General features: G+C 43.5%; 2 protein-coding genes across 3 annotated transcripts; one reads left to right on the top strand and one right to left on the bottom strand.

The window, feature by feature from the left end:
* The first annotated feature begins 1,200 nt into the window (after nt 1-1,200).
* Nucleotides 1,201-12,283, top strand: LOC119137278 (voltage-dependent L-type calcium channel subunit beta-3-like). The gene is made up of 14 exons (XM_037276484.1): nt 1,201-1,571; nt 2,987-3,079; nt 5,339-5,458; nt 5,959-6,081; nt 6,167-6,282; nt 6,495-6,574; nt 6,660-6,679; nt 6,820-6,897; nt 7,024-7,082; nt 7,176-7,276; nt 7,338-7,489; nt 7,559-7,654; nt 8,337-8,507; nt 9,943-12,283. Exons 1-14 carry the CDS (start codon nt 1,506-1,508, stop codon nt 10,354-10,356), a joined length of 1,689 nt encoding a protein of 562 aa, XP_037132379.1. The 5' UTR covers nt 1,201-1,505; the 3' UTR covers nt 10,357-12,283.
* A 337-nt stretch (nt 12,284-12,620) lies between these two features.
* Nucleotides 12,621-18,131, bottom strand: ddx23 (DEAD (Asp-Glu-Ala-Asp) box polypeptide 23). 2 transcript variants are annotated; one of them, XM_037276462.1, is made up of 17 exons: nt 18,021-18,131; nt 17,375-17,532; nt 16,830-16,943; nt 16,402-16,495; nt 16,266-16,331; nt 16,049-16,187; nt 15,830-15,963; nt 15,612-15,724; nt 15,372-15,515; nt 15,060-15,285; nt 14,815-14,960; nt 14,561-14,738; nt 14,068-14,310; nt 13,846-13,997; nt 13,657-13,765; nt 13,354-13,528; nt 12,621-13,145 (listed from the first exon to the last, which is right to left on the bottom strand). In XM_037276462.1, exons 2-17 carry the CDS (start codon nt 17,530-17,532, stop codon nt 12,922-12,924), a joined length of 2,415 nt encoding a protein of 804 aa, XP_037132357.1. In that variant the 5' UTR covers nt 18,021-18,131; the 3' UTR covers nt 12,621-12,921. The 2 variants fall into 2 exon arrangements, with proteins under 2 accessions (XP_037132357.1, XP_037132365.1); XM_037276470.1 differs by having other exon boundaries at nt 16,402-16,492.
* Nucleotides 18,132-20,797: the final 2,666 nt, after the last annotated feature.

Here is a 20,797-nt window from a genome sequence, read left to right as displayed (position 1 = left end):
GAAAAAAAATTTTTTCCTTGGTTTAATCAAAAAGTCTACTCTTGAATTCATATTCACCTTTCCTCCGTGACACTTGCTTAGCGCACTGGAGGGGAGCCGCATAGGCACTGGAAATATCCTTGGACCCCCTGAAAATTAACTTTTGGGTATTTTTAGGTTTTAACGGGAATTTTCTTCTACATTTCCATGAAAATAAAACTGAACTGAAGGCTGCAGTTGTTCAATGGGCTCAGGTACATAATTCGGGATATATTCCCAGCCAGTAATCCATACAAATCTCACAAGTGGTCCTGGATGATTTTCTTCCCACTGCACTTTCCTGATTATATGAGAGAACATGATGTTCGGCACCATTCAAGCAGAATTAAAAAAATAAACTCCCAGGTAACCTTGAGAATGATGGTTATCCAGTCAGAAGAATTCCGTAAACTAAGGTATCCTACAAGTAGTTGGCCCGAGAATCTGGTGCAGAGTGATCTCCACGCCTCACCTGACAAGCACCTGCATAAAAACAGTGGAGAGCAGTGGCAACACATGGAGAGATTTTACAAGGACCTTAGCTAGCAGTTGGTGGACCCACTGGGTTTTGTTTTGTGACGTGGAGTGCTAAACATGTGCCTTGTCTCCAAACTTGCCTACTATACCCTCTACCTTACTCTCACTCTCCCATGCATTATTTAATTGCCATGTCTAGAGACATATATATATATTCTATATAATATATTTACCCCTTTGGGGCCAAGGGGCAAAAGGTCATGGGTAATCAGTGAGGATTTTTTTTTTTTTTGCTGTGGTGCACTTTGTTTGGGTAAGGATGGGCCTAAGTAAGGGAAACCATGTTCTGTATCTTTTTTCTTCTTATTATTATTATTCTTCAAATATCACTGGTCGAAGTTCTACTATGCTGTTGGTCCAAAAGTGAAGTGGGAAGGTATATCTAGGCATGGTGGCCATATTCATAAACCATATTGGTATCTGACATGAAAAGATATTATCAAGCCATAAGTGAACCCCATCGTCAAAACCACAAATTGTCACATCGTCGATGTCAAATACCCGAATACACAAAGCCACATAACATGAATTAAAATGGAAATTTAAAAGGTAAATGATCACAACGGCTTGTCACCTTGGCCGTGTGGAGGCATTTTCCATCAATCTAAACCAGTTGGACACCCCCGGCATGGAGGCACTTAGTACGGACCTGTGCTGGCAGCCTCAGCTTCATCTCCTCCGAGGCGCGTCATTACATAGCTCCTCTCCTCTTCTGTTGCCACTGCTGCACGTTTTTGGTTGTTGTTGTTTTTTTTTATGTTTGTTTTTACACGACGATGATATCGATCGCTTCGCCATGCGTCTTGGCTTCGACGCGCTTTTGAATCACTGATGTCCATGTGTTTGCTGTCGCCTACTGCCTCTCCCCACCTCCAGTAACCCATGTCCGCGTGCATTCCGCCTCCTCCTCCCCGCGCCCCCGCTCACGCTCCGCGGTGCCCGCTGTCACCATGTCCAGTCCGCCTGTAGACCCGCTGTCGGCTGTGGAAAGCGGCCCCCAGTCGCACTATTTCCAGGTAGGATTCAAGAGTTGATTCGTTGTGTCTACTTGGGGTTGCAAATGACGACGTCGCATTTTGACAGAAGCTACTTTCTTCTTTTTTCCTGCAATTGATGCTCGATCGACAAAAAACAGCGGTATCGTAATGATGGCCATCTTTTCACCTAAAATTATAATATTGGTGCATTTGCCGGTTGTCTTTCGCTGTTTTATAACGGCGTGTTTTTGCGACAATATGAAAGGAGCAAATACTGCTGTGATGATCTGCCTCACCTGTAGCCTCAATTTACAGGGCCTTTAGCATTTAAGCTTCCTCATTTATTTAATCTTTGACTCTCTTTTATTCCACAAATTGCCAAGTACCATATATCACATAACCTGCATCCTTCTGCAGTCTTAATTTGTGATTTGAGGAAAGCTGCAGTTCAAGAAAATAGCTGCTCTTTTCCACTCAGCCGCTCTTAAAAGGCTATTATACGGTTCAAGATGATATCTGGGTTTTGTGTTTGAAGCAGGTACCGACACTCAAAACGACAGCTGACGGTTTAATGCCAACGCCGTCGATAAGTATTTGGATGTCTTAAAAATGTCTAATTAGGTGATCAAAAATGCTTAAATCACGTGGTCTCAAAATATATAAAAACAAAACAACGTGAGTTCTTTTTAAAACTAAATATACAGATTATATCTTGTAAAAGTCCAATGTCAACTTGGCACTAAGCAGCAGTATGTGCCTTTGCTTTGTGCAGTTTGTTATTTCAATTTATATGAATAGAAACGAAAATCCATCCATGTATTTGTTGGCCAATTTCAGCTGGAATTGCGCAAGAGGTGAGGCAACAACCTGACTGGTCGCCCGTCAATCGTAGAGCACATGGCCATGCCATGAGCACAAAAAAATCTTTACAGGTGCCGGATTTTGAACATTGCGCTTATAAAAATCCCAATGGTCCTTTCTTCTCTTTGACTGACATAATGGCCATGATTTCCAAAAACAATTTTATATATGGACTCGTCAGACCACACGTCACTTTTCCAAATGCGGATGATGAGGTTGAACTAGCTGGCGTCTTTTCTGGGTGTTGTTGACACATGGATTTTGCTTTGTGAGACTTTCAACTTGCATTTGTAGATGTAGCCACAAACTGTGTCACCTGGCTATGGTTTTAACACAATTATGCTTTTTTTATTTAATGCAGTGCCGCCTGACAGATCAAAGGTCACAGGTGGGCACGGGTCTGCTAGCTAAAGGCTAACGATGTGCAATATATGCTGGAAATAATGTCATGTAATTTTGATAAAGGATTAGACCTAAGAATCAACGTGTCAAAGAAGCAAATAAACAAACCTTACATTATACTGATATTGGATGAGGTGTATTGGAATATTGATCTGTTGAATGTATTGCTGTTTCTTTGTGTTTGTCCACAGCTGCCCAGGAAGTTGCCTAAACGCAAGAGCCGCTTCAAACGCTCGGATGGCAGCACGTCCTCGGACACAACATCTAGTTTCATCAAACGGCAGGTACAAAAAAAAAAAAAGGCTTTCATTACTTTTTTCTTCTCTTCTTCTCAACCTTTAATTTAACCAGGTTACAAAAATCTGACATTTGCAATTTCCTTTGCAAGAGTGACCTGGCCATCGAGGCAGCAGCACATAAGAGTCCATAATATCACAATCTAATCATATTTCTCATCATTTTTGTTTGTAATATTCACGGCTTGGTTGTCTGATGCGAGTAGAGATTGCAGGGCCATTTTGTGCCATGTTAAGAACTAATTCAGGCTTTAAAGAAGTCATGGGAGGCTGGCCTTTGTATGTCTATGCTTATTCTAAACTATGAAAACAATGAATGTTTGTGGTATTTTTGCCATGATCAATATTTAGACCACATTAGATTTCTAAATCATTAACGTTTTAGTTGTAGTTTTGACTTTGATCAGGAGAGGGCTACAACGTGCTTAAACATGGTACTCCCAGCAGAGGTTCAATTTGTAATTAAAGTTTTTGGGGTCAAATGCACGATGGGTGCACTCTAAATTTTCCTTAGGTGTGGCTCTAACACGCGTGTATCTATGTCTCATGTTCTGTGGCAAGAAGCATATACATGAGGAAATGGGGCAGCTGCAAGAAAAAAAGAGGAAAGGCTGAGCAGACACCTTCTTCAGGAGGGAACATTAGTTATCCCGATCGGAAGGGGGGGGGGTAGTAATGACAACCTCCAGATCCCCTGAAAATATTGTAATGGCGTGAAATATCCATGACGTTCCCTTAAAGGCCTCGGGTGACACGATGCGTGGGTTCGACGCTCGCACGGGCGGGCCCCTCTCAGTCATTACCTCGTCTCCCTCCACGCAGGCGGTGGCACCCAAAGGTGATCTGACAAAATGTGTGCGATGCAGAGCGAGGCCATTTCCCCCAACTGAGCAGATACTTTTTTGTCTGTGGTGGGGTGGGGTGGGGTGGGCTGGGGTGTCCATGGAGGAGCTGTGGTGTATGACTCATTTCTGCAGCAGCGTGCTGCCATAAGTAGTACTGAACTGTTGCTAGGCCTCGAATGCTCCCAAGTTTTTGAAACAAATCGGTTGTTGGGATTAGGTGAGGTCGCTGGGGTGTCGTTTGGGTGGGGGCAGGGAGGGAGGGGGGTTGTATCAATCAGATTGTATGGGAGGGAGGGAACAGTTGCCGGCGACTCTGCCACATCTGACTTGTCCGTCCGACTTTGTGCACATTGTCGTCTTCACTTTTCAATGACGCTTTTGTTGCTTCTCTCTACCTACTTTTCTTACTTCCATTTTCCTCGAGACCACCCTCCTCCTCCCCCTCCCCACTCAGAATGATCAATTGACATATCTTGACTTTGATATTGATAGAACCACACTGTGATTTATGGCATTGTCCACCAGAAAGCTATACACGTCATTTTTTGACATTGAATTACGACTGTGCAGTTAATAGAATTTCTTTTGTAGATATTTGGTGACTGGATTCTCAAATCTCTGACGCTTGCATTTTTTTTTTGCTGTTGGGAGATGAGGAGAGCTGTTTCAGCCTCCTGAATAATATATTCTATTTTTGTGCATAATCTTTTTTGCAGCAAATGAAACCACATGAGCATGCAGTCCTGGCACATTATTTGACCGGAACGAGTTCTGCTTTTGTTAAAATTCTGGTACATATTGCTCCTCGAGTTGATTGTGACGGCAGTGACTCGTCTGTAGGAAATTGGGCTTTGGAATCGTATTGTCATTGGTTTTACCAATTGTGAAGATTAGAAAGAGAACGTCTTGAACACAGAAATGCAAAGGAGCGCGCTGAACCCATTTGCAGTACTAAATCGAAAAGTTAGTCTTGGTTTGATCTGTTGTTTTGCGCACAATGCAGAAGCCAAACTAGGATGCGTCCTTAAACCGCAAGGAGTGAAAAATGATGGCAGGCATATATTTTGCTAATGAGGAGATGCCTTTGGAGAATAAACAGGGCAAAAAAACGGATGTATATGTGCTGCACTGTGGGGGCTGATGGGATGGAATGGGGCCAAGCAGGCGAGAAGAGGAAGCAGTTTCCTCCTTTGTGCTATATTTGGTCTTCCAGAGGATGGCGGGTGTGGGAGAGCAGCACATTGTGTTGTACGTACACACAAGCTCCCCCGTGAGCGTTTCGGGGCGAACAGACACCTGCAAAGGAACACGGCAGCACAAAAACGCAGCACACGCTCGATCTGGCGTCGCAATGCAAATCAGGAAATGACTGCATAAAGATTCTCGCGTTCCCTTGAACCAGGGGTCGGCCGATTCCTATACCAGTAGACCGTCGGATTCCGACCTGTCAGCAGAGGAGGACCGCGAGGCGTATCGGCGTGAAGCCGAGCGCCAGGCACAACTTCAGCTCGACAGAGCGAAGGTAGGATATCAGTTTATTGTTGTTGTTTTTTTTTTTTCCTCATTTTTTGTGGCACATGAAAACACAAATTTCTAAAATTAGTGATGCATGTCATCCCGTATTACAAAACAGGAAAATTCTGAATCAGTGTCACAATCATAAATGAATCATGTTACTGTTTGATCTGTAACATGTCAGAAATTAGTCAAAATCATTGATCATTGTTTTCCAAAATAAAAAACAAATGTTTTATTTTCCTTCCACACAAAAATCAGTTCACGTTCATGGATGATTATAGAAATTGGATAATAAAATTGGTTATAATTGAATCTTAAATTCTGACAAAAAATGTATCTAAACAATTCATCCACTATCAATAATTATCAATGAATTTAATCATCAACTAACAAATTGGCCCCAGTGGGATTAATGAAATATCGATCGATCGATCGATTGATTGATTGATTGATTGATTGATTGATTGAATATTGACATCAAGCAACTTTGTGTTTTCCTGCTAGTCCAAACCTGTGGCATTTGCAGTCAAGACAAATGTGAGTTACTGCGGCGCTCTGGATGAGGACTGTCCTGTACAAGGAGCTGCAGTCAACTTTGACGCCAAAGACTTTCTGCACATCAAAGAAGTGAGTGATTCCCTCCAACAAGCTCCTGCTCTCCATTCAAACGGCACATATTTGTCTGGCGCTGATACGGTCGTCAATTGAACAGAAGTACAGTAATGACTGGTGGATCGGCCGTCTCGTCAAAGAGGGAGCTGACATCGCTTTCATTCCCAGCCCGCTACGACTGGAAGCAATGAGACTCAAGCAAGAGCAGAAGCAGAGGTACTCTGTCATTGCCGGCCGGGGTTACTTCGGAATCATTGCCGGGGTGCAGGTGGACGGAATATGAATTAACAGAAATAGAGCAGTAGAAATTAAATTACAATGCTACAATAACAACACTGTATAATAATGCAAATGTTGTGATAAATTAGTTAACAATATCAATGTACAAACGTGTCTTTTTTTTTTTAAATTGTGGTTTGGCATCGCAGAAAAATAGGGGGCAACTCCTCCAGTTTAGGAGACATGGTGACTGGGAACTGGAGGACCACACCGCCGTCTGCAGGTGAATGTAAGTATTACACCGGCAGCCTGGTGGTCACATTTCTGCCGGTGTTTTTGATGAATCAACTGAATCGCTTTTTTATTTTCAAAAGCTAAACAGAGGCAAAAACAGGTAGGTTTATTCAAGAATCTTTATGACATTTTTTGTGGTTGTCCTTTCCCTCCAACTTCCTCTGCCCACCCTTTTTTTTTGTATCCGTTCTGCGGCGATCATCATCTCTTTCACCCTTTGCCTTTCTTTGTGTGTGATAGGAACATGTCCCTCCGTATGACGTAGTGCCATCCATGAGGCCGGTGGTCCTCGTGGGACCGTCACTCAAGGGTTACGAGGTCAGCGTGCCGTATCGAACCTCTGGCCAATAGCGGAACGCAAACACGTTGCACTAAAACCACCACTGCTCCATTAATTGTTGAAGACAGTTTTATTAAATGTTCTTTTCTTCTCTCTTCCCCCAGGTTACAGATATGATGCAGAAAGCCCTTTTTGACTTCCTGAAACACAGATTTGAAGGAAGGTCAGCCCAAATCATCATTTCCTGATTGTCCTGTTTAATCAATGGGGCCCAAATATTGACTGCATGTTTTTGCTACTTCCACCAAAACCGCAGAATCTCAATCACCCGTGTCACTGCCGACTTGTCCCTTGCTAAAAGGTCCGTCCTCAATAAAAGACCCATAATGGAGAGGTCCAACACTCGCTCCAGTTTGGGTAAGAATCCCATTCAAAAGATGGGCACTTTTTGAGGACTGAATATTTGTGGTTTATGCAGCAGAGGTTCAGAGTGAGATCGAGAGGATATTTGAACTCGCCAAAACGTTACAGCTGGTGGTTCTGGATGCGGACACCATCAACCACCCTGCACAGCTCGCCAAAACTTCCCTCGCACCTATCGTTGTCTACGTAAAAGTCTCCTCACCAAAGGTACCGTCCACAAGAATGCCCTTTTTGTTACGCAGTGTAGAACAACTCTGCCATTTTGGCTCCTTCCAGGTACTCCAGAGGTTGATCAAGTCCAGGGGGAAGTCTCAGAGCAAGCACCTGAATGTGCAGATGATGGCCTCAGACAAACTTTCTCAGTGCCCCCCTGTGAGTGAACTATAATTTTTTTACATGAATGGAAATGGCACATACAGTATTCCCTGTAACGTTTTTATGATGACTAGTTGGTTCACAATGATGAACTAGATGTTTGAACAACAAGCTGCTAGCAAATCAGATCTTAAAGTTATTAACGCCTACAAACAAATGTCTGTAATCACAAAGCACCTAAATGTTATTCCTCTCAGAAAGATGTATTTAATGTATTTAATATTAATGTATTTCGTTAGCTGTCAACATGAGTGGTGGCTTTGCCAAATGCACAAGGCGGAACAGAGCAAGCAGCAATTAACTAATTATTTTTATTGACTCAAGAGAGCTGCGAGAATTACACACCGACAAGTAAATCAATTGCCTAAAAAGGAATGAACATAAACAAGAGCATAAAGTGTACTAATTACAAAAGAGCCACTGTTGCTCAAACACGAGGGCTAGTCAAGAGTTGATTAGGATGTTGGAAGGCGGTCTCCAGGTCACCACTTTGCATAATCCGCAAGTCTTTCTTGCAGTTCACTTTAAACATACTTTGCATATGCCAATCACCTCCACAGATGACATCAAGTCAGATGTGTTCACGCCCACAACGGCGCAATTGCTTTGCTTGAGGAGCACCAAAATGGGCATCACGATTTAACTGCCTTTTTTAAGTTGCACTTTTTGTTGCCTGTAGGATTTGTTTGATGTCATTTTGGATGAAAACCAGCTGGAGGATGCTTGTGAGCATCTGGCTGAATACCTGGAGATATACTGGCGGGCCACTCATCTCCCAGGCACCTCTCCTCTTAATCCTCTATTAGAGCAGACTCTGATGACCCCGCCGTCCGCCATCTCCAGCCTCCAGGTGAGTTGCTCCTCACCGATCGAGAGTGTCACGATGTTGTCGCTGTTTTCAATGCCTCCCAATTCTCCCTCTCGTGTCTTTGATATAATTGTCTCCGCTTGTGTGTCCTCTCGCTCATCCATGCTTAACATTTTCTGAAATACAGGAATTAATTGAATGATGGCTTTACCAGCTGGGGTGAGTAGTGGGGTACATACAACACACACCTATGAACACCTCAGCCAAACATGGGGATGAGAGTATTTTATTTGTGCGCCGCATCCTTCCTCCTCTCCTTGAGTTGACGGTCTCAAGTGAATCAACACTTTGAATTCACCGCAATGAATGACACATGGGAGTCTAAAATGACTAAATGTGCGTGTCATTTGACAGATTCTCCTCATTACTCCTTCTTGTCTGTTGACCCGTTTCCACGCATGCCACGTAAATGTGCCGATCCTCGCGGTGGCACATGACGCTATCGGGAATGTGTGTACTTCTTGTTCCACAAGAATAGTGATAAGAACACAAGACAGTATGTGGACACTAACACTGGTGCCACATGGCCTCGCCATTCTTTCCATCTTCACCGTTTGACTGGCATTTAGTACTTACTTTGGTGTAACAATGACAAAACTTTGCAAACACCTCACTGAAAAGGACCTCACACAAACTTCAAATTCACACACTTTGAGAACATTTCCCAGCTAGGTCTCGTATTGTCTGTGACATTCGAAATACGCAAAGGATATCTAGCTAGGTAGCGAGACAGATAGAAAATGGATTCATGCCTACCCCCACCAATTCCATTTCATTTTTACAAGCATTTCTTCAGCAAGCCGCCAACTTACACATCAATTTGTGTCGCAGTGTAGCACGTTTCCCCACCTCATGTTTACAACTTAGTTTTATGCATTGAACTAGAGTTGTCAAAATTAATCGATTAAAAAAAGAATTGACAACTATTTTAATATTCGAGTCATCGTATAGAGCCATTTTCTACCCTAGATTTGTCTAAATCCTCCAAGGTCAGCCGTTCAACACTAAATATTATTATTTATTTATTTCTAAAACAAAAAGATTATCCTTCTTGTCGAATCAAATCAAGACATTTGCAAACGTCTGCTTTCATTTTAGAAAATAACTTAAAATAGTGTCTCTTTCGTCTTTCACGTTTGTTATATTTGGCATAACATCAGTCAAAAATGACTAGTTTAATTAGATTAAAAGACTACATTGCACACTTACTTGAAAGACCCACAACGCACAATATATATATATTTTTTTTTTAAAGCTGCACATATAGTAAGTCCTCCTTCACATGGTGTTTGCAGTCCTTTTGTCACCCTTCTTTGTTTGCATCCACCAAAACTTTGACGTGGCAGAACAGCTGCAGGAAGTGTGAAGCCACTTGTCGACTTGTGCCCCATTAGTCAGTCTCCTTTTGCTCTTCCAGAACAAGAACCAGCCGCAGCCCAGTGAGACAGTAGAAATGGAGGCTGAAGAGCAGGAAGAGGAGGAGGAGGGGGAAGAGGAAGAAGAGGTGGGCGAGGAGGCCGTTTCCCCCTTGGAGCAGGACAGTCTCATGCCTTCGGACGAAGCAAGCGACTCACTGTCTCACGGCCAGAGGGGGAGCCCGTGTCGACGTGGGCGAGAAGAAGACGAGGAAGAGGAGGAGGATGAGTACGCCTCTCCTTGCCACGGCCGCACGTACAGGGGCATGTACCCCGCCCGCCGCGGCCACGCCGGCGGGCGCAACGCCAACAGCCACGAGTCACAGGACAGGCTGCTTCAAAGTGAAGCCCAGCAGGGTCACAACCAGAGGAACAACCGCCAGCGCAGCCGCCCTTGGCCTCGAGACACCTACTGATGAATCCCCAAGTCCAGGTCTATTTTTAGAGCATCACTTTCTCTCCACCGAGGGGACTTTGTGACATCTCTGGGCAGATTGTCAGCTTGTCAACAGGGCTCCTCTGCAATGGAATGTCTTCAGGCAAACTTGCTCTGCTTTGCCTGTGTTTCTCTATTGTAGGATGTCTCCGTAAACCGGCCTTAAAGCAAAACGTGTTAAGATATCTTTACTGTTGCATGTGTGACTAGAGTATCATCATTTTGAGACTATTTGCACATTGATGCCAGAACTGGAGCTGAATGATCTTTACGGCGAAACTAATGCAGGAATGCTTACTATTGAATCCATCGATTGGAGACACGAATGCATTTTCGGATCGTGTAAATACGAACGGGCACCCTAGTTTAGTTACATTGCTTCTTGATTTGGTCGCTTGTTTCAGGTATACGCTGCCACCCGCGTTTTGTCTTTTTTTTTTTTTTTAACTTAGGAGATGGCGAATGGCACATTGCAAGTGTGAAGCTGCAGTACATGACCGTGTCACCATCAGTGCATCTCTCTCGCTCTCTCTCTTGCTCTCTCTCTCCTCACACAGTCAGTATCTCCTCCCTCTTTCTTTCTCCCTCTCGCTGTCTTTCTGCTATTGCAAAATCACTCACTAACACCTCAAAAAAGCTGACGGGCACAGAGAATGTAAAATTGTTTAAAAAAACAAACACTAAAGGGAATGTTGGTGCCCACATTGCTTGTTTACATTGACCCATCCACCATACACGATGCACGCTACTCAATGGCGGCTTTCGTGAATGTACGTTCGCATGGGCTTGTGGTGTCTCCGAGGCACCCCGTCATCCGATTGTAGCACATTGATTGTAGCATCCCCCGGGTTACGTCGCTATTCTTTCCGTCATCATCGCACCCGCTTTGTGGACTGCAGATTTACCACGGCCGACCCTCAGGTGTCCCTCGGCTCCATGTGACAAGCGTGCGGCGAAGGACTCGCAGCTGTAGCACTTGCCCGTGACACGTCATTGTGTTCTTAAGCCGTCAACCTGCGAGCGTTTCACAGGGTCCGTACCGGCCGATTTAATTACTCGGTTACTGCTTCTATGTCGCACATGTATTCAGTGTTGTACGTATATTTTGAAGAGGATAAAAAACGGCATGATTGAGAAAAAACAAAGACAAAAAAACTATGCAAGTGCTGCATGAATTCTGATTATTTTTACCGTTAAGTATTTTAGTAATGCATCGTTTCTGGTTGTGCCCGTTGTCTTGCAGTGATAGTCGTTTTTGGGGCGCTTTCCTTCTCCACTTTGAACTTACGGCACTCTTACTCCCCCCCCCCCCCCCAAGTTCAAGTTGAGCTTGGCGCTCACGTACTTGACGCACTTTGAAAGTCCTTCACTGAAAATGCTCTCCACATCAGATAGATGAATGATGTCCTGCATGTCTTAGTTCTACAATTAGCTATTTTCATTCTATTTTGCCAGAGTGGACCAATGATTAAACAACTGATGAAGCGGTTGAGGTTTCTTTCCAATTTATGAAGCACAATTTTTACAAGGTTATCATTTAAGTTTCCTACGTCTTATTCTGTATGCAATACTAAGCCTAACATTGAAAAATGAAACGCCTTACACCATCTGGACTTCCTCTTTAGTGTGAGTTTGGGAAAAAAAAAAAAAAACAGAAAAAAAATTGCACTACTTTTTGGGGATGGTTGCTTTGTAATGCAATAACTGCACTAAATCTAACCGTGTATCCGTCACACTACCAGAGTGTACTAGCGTGACAACACGCCTCTTCCTGCTCCTGATCAAAAGGTGTACAAAGTGAGACATTTCCTGCCTGATGCTGTAAAGAATGCTTTCTATTTGAAAAATAGATTTACAATGCTAAGAAAATTATGACCAACAAAATAAACACATTTTATGTATTTAAATTGTTTACGCCCATTTTGTGTTTCCTATTAAGCCCATGTTCAAAGGTGCACATTATTAAATACCATTGCTTTACGTAGGTGTAAAAATCAGGATTACAGAAGATGTGATTCAAGTGTTCTATCAAAATTGGGCTGTGTGAAAATTCCTTTCCCATTATGGTTTTCTTTCAAATTCACACCATCTCATACTAAATGTTGTGCGATATTTACTGATCAACAATGGAATCACACCCAGTGTAAAAGAAAGTTCAACCAAAATAGTTAACTACGGTCCAAAGAGAATCTGCACACCATCGGTGGGGGGGTTACTCAAGTCTGTTCAAAAAAAAAAAAAAAATCTGATGCAGGCATTTGCTGATGATTTATTCACAAGACTGACAACTCGTATTCATACAAATGCTTGCAATTAAAACTAAGAGCAAAAAAAATAGAGTAATTAGAGAGGGAAAAACTAACAATTGGTCTGTATGTATCCTGACTTATTTGCAGTACTGCCATATCCATCTTTCTAACCACTTCCATCACAGATCATCAAGAGGAATATGACATTTTTGATGACGTGCACCCAAGACATGTTACCAAATTTTAAACAAGTTTAAAACATAAAAAAGACCTCAAGTTAAGTCCTTTGTAGATGTTCAGGCAAAGATTGTCTCCTCTCGCCTCTTCTTGGTCAAGATGGTTCCAGGTTTGTGCTGTGCATCCGGGTGGTTAGCCAACTCTGGCGGGCAAGTGGACACGGGGCTCTCTAGGATGGCCTGCTTCAAGTCGTAGAAGACAGCAGCGTCCTCCTTGGTGAGGAAGGTCAAGGCCACGCCGCTCTTACCAGCACGACCCGTACGGCCAATACGATGGATGTAATCTGCAGGGGGGGGGGGGGGGGGGGGGGGCAATCAATGGAATGTTACTCGAGTGATACGATAAAAGCAAATTACAATGGAAGGCTACTCAAGAGAGCGCAGTCCGGTTGAAAAAGTCAAACTGGGTTTGACTGAGGTTCCATTTGTTAGTGAGAAGGCTATTCGATGATTCGACTTCAGTAAAAGACACAATGGTGGAGAAGTGCTTACCCTCAATGTTCTTGGCCATGTCGTAGTTGATGACCATGGACACGTCGTGGATGTCGATACCTCGGCCAGCCACGTCCGTGGCCACCAGAATGTCTTTGGCCCCTGCCTTAAGGTTGGAGAGAGCAAACTCTCTCTGCTCCTGACCTTTGCCGCCGTGCAATGTGCAAGCGTTGTACTGGTGAAAAGAGATTCTCAGTTACTAGAAATTGCAACATGAACATTTACATACAGAGATGATTAAAAAGATGACATCCTCTGTTATGAGCAAAGTGATCACAGGTTTAATAATCCACAATGACTTACGCCCATCTTCTCCAAGGACTTGGCCAGCACGTCACAGCCCTTCTTCTGGTTGACAAAGATAATGATGGGGGGCTCGAAACCATGCGCCAGCACCTCCAACATTTTCTTCCTGTAGCACAAAGATCACATGAACACGTTAAGTGTTGGAGCAGCAAATACGATGCTGGCTGTTTACGCCACGAGTCTCACCTTTTCTCTCCCTCGGACATGAGCACCACTTTCTGTTCGACTCTCTCGTGAGGTTTGCCCGCCGACCCGATGTAAACCACGGCGGCGCGTCTCAGGTAGCTCCTTGCCAGTCGCTCCACGGCGGGAGGCATGGTTGCCGTGAACATGACAGTCTGCAAGGCAACAATCAAGCAATGGAAGACAAATGGCGAGAGAAAACCGCAACGACGGGAAGTGACATACCTGTCTGTATTTATGTTTCCCAGACTCAAAGTTCATGGTCATTTTCTCGGGGTCCTCTGCTTCTTCCGTGTCCGGTTTCTGATTAGTCACTGGGATATACTCCAGAATCTTTTGGACGTCAGGTTCGAAGCCCATGTCAATCATACGATCGGCTTCGTCCAGGACCACGTAAGTGCAGCGGCCCAGGACCAGGTAGCGATTCTCCAGTACGTCGATCAGACGACCGGGCGTGGCAATAACGATCTGATGAGAAAATGTTGTCAGCATTGATTAGGTTTGGTTAGCTAAGAGTTATCCTTCTATCCTCCTTATCGACAAGCCGTTACAATAAATTCCCGTGTACCTTGACTTACAAGCTTCATTCCCACCATGCATCAATATCCCCCATTGAAATTACTTGAAATGGCATGAATGAAGTTAAAAGGGGTCAGCCGAGTTGGTTTACGAAACGCTCAAGCCCTTTTCACTTTGCACTTTCATACGTTCATCTCACCTCACAGCCCATCCTGAGACGGAAGCCCTGGTCCTCCCTGGAGATTCCTCCAATAACAGCCACAGTGCGGATGCCCAGAGGTTTACCAAATTTGATCGTTTCCTCCTCGATCTGCTGCGCCAGCTCACGAGTCGGGGCCAGGATCACAGCGTAAGGACCTTGGTCCGAGTCCTCGATCCTGTACCGTCGACGAATGTAAGTTGTGCGGATGAAGTCGGCGAGCCGAGATGTGTACAGGGGTCACGTTATATCACCTGTCGATTTTCGGAAGGGTTGTGATCCAGACGAGCAGCGGGATGAGGAAAGCGGCCGTTTTACCGCTGCCAGTCTCGGCCACACCGATGATGTCACGATTCTGTAAGCCAATAGGAATGGCTTGCCTCTGAATAGGGGTTGGATCCTGGACATTAGGAAGAAAACATGTTGCTGTTAGTAAATAAACTCAACACAGATGGCAGTCACAGAAAGCACACAAGTCTGAATTTCAGTGTCGGCTGACCTTGTAGCCGCATTTGTCGATGACCTCGAGGATGTGTGCCGGGAGCTGGTACTCCTTCCAGTTCCTGATAGGGTTTGGAATTTTCCCGCCCTTCGTGGTGATGCTGTAGTCCTCGCGGAAGATTCTCCAATCTCTGTCAGTCATCTCGTCCAGCTTCTTCTGCGACCAGTGCCTGTCGTCCCAGCGCTGCTTGGCTTCTTTCTTCCGCATCTTTTTCAGTCTCGTCCTGAGAGCGCAGACGACATCGTGTCGAGACATTGTGAGTTGGGGTCGCAATGCGACGGCGGGGGTCGTTCAAAAATGTAAACTCACTCTTCCTGCTCCTTCTCCTCCATGGTACGCCTTTTCTCCATCAGGTCACCATAGAAACGTGACTGTTCCCTTTTCTGCTGTTTGAGGTCTATGCCGGCGATGAAGCCGCGTCCGTACAGCTGCACCGAATGTTTTTCTTTGTATCTTTAGCAACGACACATTGATCACCCCCCCAGTTCAATTTGACCACATATTGAAATACAGGCATGTCTTACACATACAGTGTGAAATTTGACTTACATGGGGTTGTAGTCGACCGACGTGTCTTCAGAAGCATCCCACTCAAAAACAAATTTCCTGTCATTCAGGTGACGTGTCCGTCGACGTTTCTTCATCCCGCCCAAGTAACGTTCCTGGCACCGACACATTTCCACCCTTAATCACACTGAGCGGCTGCTCCGCAACCTTTTCTGTATCTCTACCTCACAATCCAAATAAAATGATAAGACATTTCCAACCTTGATAGCCTGCAGTTCTTTGCCTTTGTCTTTTTCCTCTCTTATCTTTTGCCGCCCATCGTCCTCCTCGTTCCCATTGCTCTCCCGCTCCATCCGCTCTCGTCGTTCCCGTCGCTCCCTTTCCTGCGGATCCTCTACAAGACACATCGCCGGCTCGTACTGACACCGCCACCGTGCAACAAACGACAGAAACCGAGTGAACCAAAAGATGACACGCACCGAGCATTTTTCGTCCGATGTCTTGAAAAACCCTTCTCCTCTTCCTCTCATCCTCCATCAACTTCCTCCTCTCCTCTGTCTCTTGCTCCCGCCGCTTCAGAGCCTCCGCCTCTCTTTCTGCTTTTGACAGGAACTTTGGCTGAAATGAGTGCAAAGATATGATTGAAGAGATGAGGGAAGAAATGGGCTTTGAATGTTTTTTTGGTAAACTCCCTACCTTTGCCTCTGCTTCTTCCTCTGCCTTCTTCTTGGCGAGAAGCTCCTCCAAAGATAACGGCTGCACCTGAAAAAAGGAGAACAAGTTATACCTACAGTACAAAAGTCACAGCATAAAATTCTTAGCCAGACCCCACCTTCTCTTTTTTCTTTTTGTCATCTTCTTCTTCGTCAGGTTTGATGTCTTTGTCGCCCTTTAGCTTGGCATCCTTTGACCTGGGTGAGAGACTTCTTTGGAAAAGGTGACAAAACAGTGTTGTAAGGAACTCAAGATCATGTTTTATGGTGCAGATCTTTTTCTATATTATCTTATCCTCACTAGTGTCACGAGTCAATTACACTCATACGTTCATGACGATTTGTAGTCTTCAATGTATCCAAGAAGCATGTTTTGGGGAAGCTAGAGTACTCAGGGAAAACCCATGCAAGCACCAAGAGACCATGCAAACTCCACTCTTATTTGATTACAAAATTGTAAAGGTCAAGTAAAATTGAAACCAAAATACTGAAATATTATCAAAAGTATTTGGTCTCCCCAAATAATGCACACAAGGTGTTTATGTACCTGGAGCGCCGACTCCGATCCTTATCACGCCGATGGCTGTCTCGGTCCTTCCGGCTTCTGTCTCGGTCCTTGTCTCTGTCGCGTTCCTTTTCCCTGTCTTTTAGGCGGCGGTCTCTACAATCATAATTCAAGTCAAACGAGGAGACAAGTTGAAGCACAGCCACGCACAAAACGGGTGAGTGGGTTGTAGATACAGTGGTTCTCAACTGTTGTTACCTTGGGAGCCAGTTTTGTAAAGGTTTTGAAGAAAGAACGTGTTTTGTTGGAAAATCGCCAGAAAAAACACATAAATTGAGTAGAATATTTTCAAAGACATTTTCAAATGAATTTGTTGAACTGGACTTAAATTGTGGCTTATTTAATATGTTCTATGTGGGATCTTCGTACGCCTCTGTACTGTCCCGGGAATAATCAAAATAAGAATACATGTAATTTTGTACTCTGTATTGTCCCGGAATAATCAAAATAAGAATACAAGTAATTTTTCCCAAGCTGTCCGTGATCCACCAGTTGAGAATCACTGTTGCATTCATGCATTGGGATACCTTTCAATAGATTTTGAGCGATTGCGTTCTCGAGATCGACGGCGTTTGCGTAAAGGTGATGGTTTCCGATCTCTTTCCCGCGAGCGGCTGCGTTTCCTCTCTCTGTCTTTGGTCCCTAAGGAATCAACATCTTTCTTCTCTGAGGAATCAGCTGCCATCTGCAAGCATAAAGATAACATGGAGAAAGTTGAGTGTACTGTCTTCATACAAACAGATATTTAATGACAATCCTTAATATTTGGCACTTCATATATAAGCATCATTTTTGTTTTGTTGGACTTAGAGTCAGTCAATAAAGATATCATTTGAAATCCTGCATGATCAGGCCAGTGTAAATTGCAAGCAACACACGATCGAAATAAATGCATGTCTTAATGATTATGGACTTCATTTAAGCTTCTCTCTAAGGTGTCAGAAAGCAACAACAACGCAGCAGGTCCCTTTTAAACCGATGTTTCACTTCCACCTGTGAAAATATACTTTAGCTTAATGACTGCCGTGCGAACTGTGGAGCAGCTGAACTAGCACTTGAGAGTAGAGGGCTAACAATTAAGTAACGGGCGAATCCTGCATCAGAAAATTCACGGATGTTCAGCACTGATCTTATAATCAAGTCGAGTGTTTAAAAGTAATATTTTCATCTTACCGCAATCCCTTGTAAACAAAACGCTTGCGATTAATGTACGATTCAAGACAACGCCATAGCGCTCGACGCAAGGAAAGGCAACAAGGATTTGTGGGGATTGTAGTATTGAAGTCCCTCAGTACAATTTCTAATCTCAATATAAAACTACGTTTCCCTACAAGAGGAAGCGAACTCAGGGCCATGTTTATGAATACCTAAATGCCTGTTCAAAAAAACCAAGATGCAACTCTTCTCGTTTCAGGCACATGGTGGCGACCGTGTTTTACGTAAAATGAGCATTTGTTAAAGTGTATATTTTGTTGAAAGTAAACCACTTTTGGCGCCATTGAAATTATGCACATCTGTTTAGGTATGCGATTAAATTTTCAAAGAATCACATGAAACCAGCACTATCAGACAGGTATTTGAAAGACGATTCCGATGGTGTACGTACTATATCGTTTTCTTGTGAATTTGGTGTTAATACAATACAATGTTGATTATTCGTCATCCGTCATCATTTTAAAACTATAATGACAATTAAATAGACAATGTCAACAGAAAATAACATGAAAGTCTTCTTTTAGTAAAGTAACCTAATGTATAAATGTAATGTGAAAATAATACAATACAGCAGTAAGGCAACAATAATGACTATTATTGCCCAACATAATTTTTGTAATAGTTGTTTTGGGAAAGGTGTTTTTCCTTGAATGTATGTATACCAAAAAGTTTGTCTTAGTTTTATTTTTAATAAAAACAAACGTAAACGTCACCGTAAAAAATGCATATACAATTAAGTGGAAAATTCGCTCATTTTTATGTTCAACAAGAGGTCGGTATCGGCTGAATGTAACTTGTAATCTATAGTTAAGTTGAAAATAAAGTAATCAGTAAAATAACTCATTTACTCAAGTAATCAGTAAAGTTACCTTTTCAAGCTAATTGTGGCACCACTGATATTGGTAGGTTGTCTTTTTGATAAATCTTGTTTTCCTTGAGAGGTATCAGCCGTGATTATGAATCACTCACCAAGAATGCAAATTGCTTTGCAAGCAACTTTTCAGGATTAGAATGACATGAGTGACTACAAATAGTGACGGCTACTGGCGTTTGATGCAGATGGCTCTGCAGACTAAAACAAAGACCTTGAAAAGAAAACATTCAACAGCAGACTGAGTGTGCTGATTCATATTCTGTACTTGTCTTTCCCTCCGCCAGAAGATCAAGAGAAGGAAACATTGCCCTTCTGGAGGGAAAGCAGTGTCCGTTGACTTGATGTCTTGAGGTAAAATAAACATGAGAGTGAATGAACTGATGAAAATGGCAGTTTGCCTGAGGATTTATTTAAGCACAGGCATTAATGTCTCATTTTTGCAATTCGCTGTGTCCATACTCTATGCTGCTACCACACCATAATGTTACATTATGTTACGATCACCAAGATTATTTTTGTTAAAGAAAAAAATGTGGAAATAAATTAAAATCAAAACTCCAAATACATGTATCTCTAAAAACCTGAGAACATGCTAATGCCATAGCAGATGCTGTGCAACATTTCCACATTTATTGTTAATTACATTTGGCTCGCAACATTGTTCCTGTCTGGTTGCATTTTGTTGGCATTTTCTAATGTTGACTACTGGCTGAATTCATATCCGAAATGTTGGACTGGTGGTTTAAAATTGGAGTTTCCAAATTATACCAACTGTAGTCATTTCTATACCGATGTAACATGGAAAACATGCTACAGATCAGCAAACACTTAGCAGAATGTATGTATCTGAAGTTCCATGGCAGGATGGCACAAAGCCTAACTGCAGTCCACCCCCAATTCAGGCAGCACTTGTGCCCCAGCTTTAGCCCCCCCTTCCCCACCTTACTCCCCGATGCCCAAGCAAGCCTGTCTCATTAAATCCCTGGAAGAGCACTCACTCTTGACGTCCCCTCTGGGTGTGCCAAACTGGGCACTGGGACATTAAAACAAGTGCATCTGTATCAGGACGTTTTCCATTTGGTGAAGGTGAACAGGAGGGCATCATGTGTTACGTATCGGAGAAGTCTCTATAATCCCTTGCAGACATACGGAGTCTTTGTTTTTCCGAGCTGACGGGCAGCGTGTTCACAAACATGCCTCACTTACCCCACTGCACTGGAAATATTCAGAGCAGATGACATAAACTGCTTAGTATAGTACGCAACACATTTGACACACATGCATTCACCGCTTCACATGTTTGCATGAATGCCCCGTGCTGCAAATAGTGCACAGGCGGACCTGAACTAATGTTGAGAGAAAGAATAATAACAATTAAGGCTATCACAGCCAGCAGAAGCCATCTGGTTAATAATCATCAAAGCATCTGGGTTCATGGTTAATGATGACTTGGATTGTCACAGTGCGTCTCACTTTTCATGTTAGATGAAGGAATGATTTGAAGCAGACTTTGGGTGCCTTTTTTTGGACAAAGAAATCCCAAATGTAAGCTGACATATGTAGCCTACTGTAGACAGGTGAACCTAGCATGAGGATAGACATCTTAGTGGCTCTGAGACCTGAACCACATAATGACACTCCGGAGATTGTCTCTTTCCACCCAGCTGAGCCCGATATATACAACCCCCTACCTACCCCCACACCGCCCCATTTCCAAACGCAGATAGGAGTTATGATGGTGTCAGTGCAGCTGTGGCACTGCTCGCTATTTTGTATGTGCGCCGGCTGGCAGGGGATGTGAGGGAATGTGATCTATATGTCAGTGCAGATAGCTAATCAGTAAGCAGGCAGCATAGTGTTG

Source organism: Syngnathus acus, chromosome 2 (genome assembly GCF_901709675.1).
Source record: "Syngnathus acus chromosome 2, fSynAcu1.2, whole genome shotgun sequence".
Lineage (NCBI taxonomy): Eukaryota > Metazoa > Chordata > Actinopteri > Syngnathiformes > Syngnathidae > Syngnathus > Syngnathus acus.
This window is presented reverse-complemented; position numbering and strand designations above follow the sequence as displayed.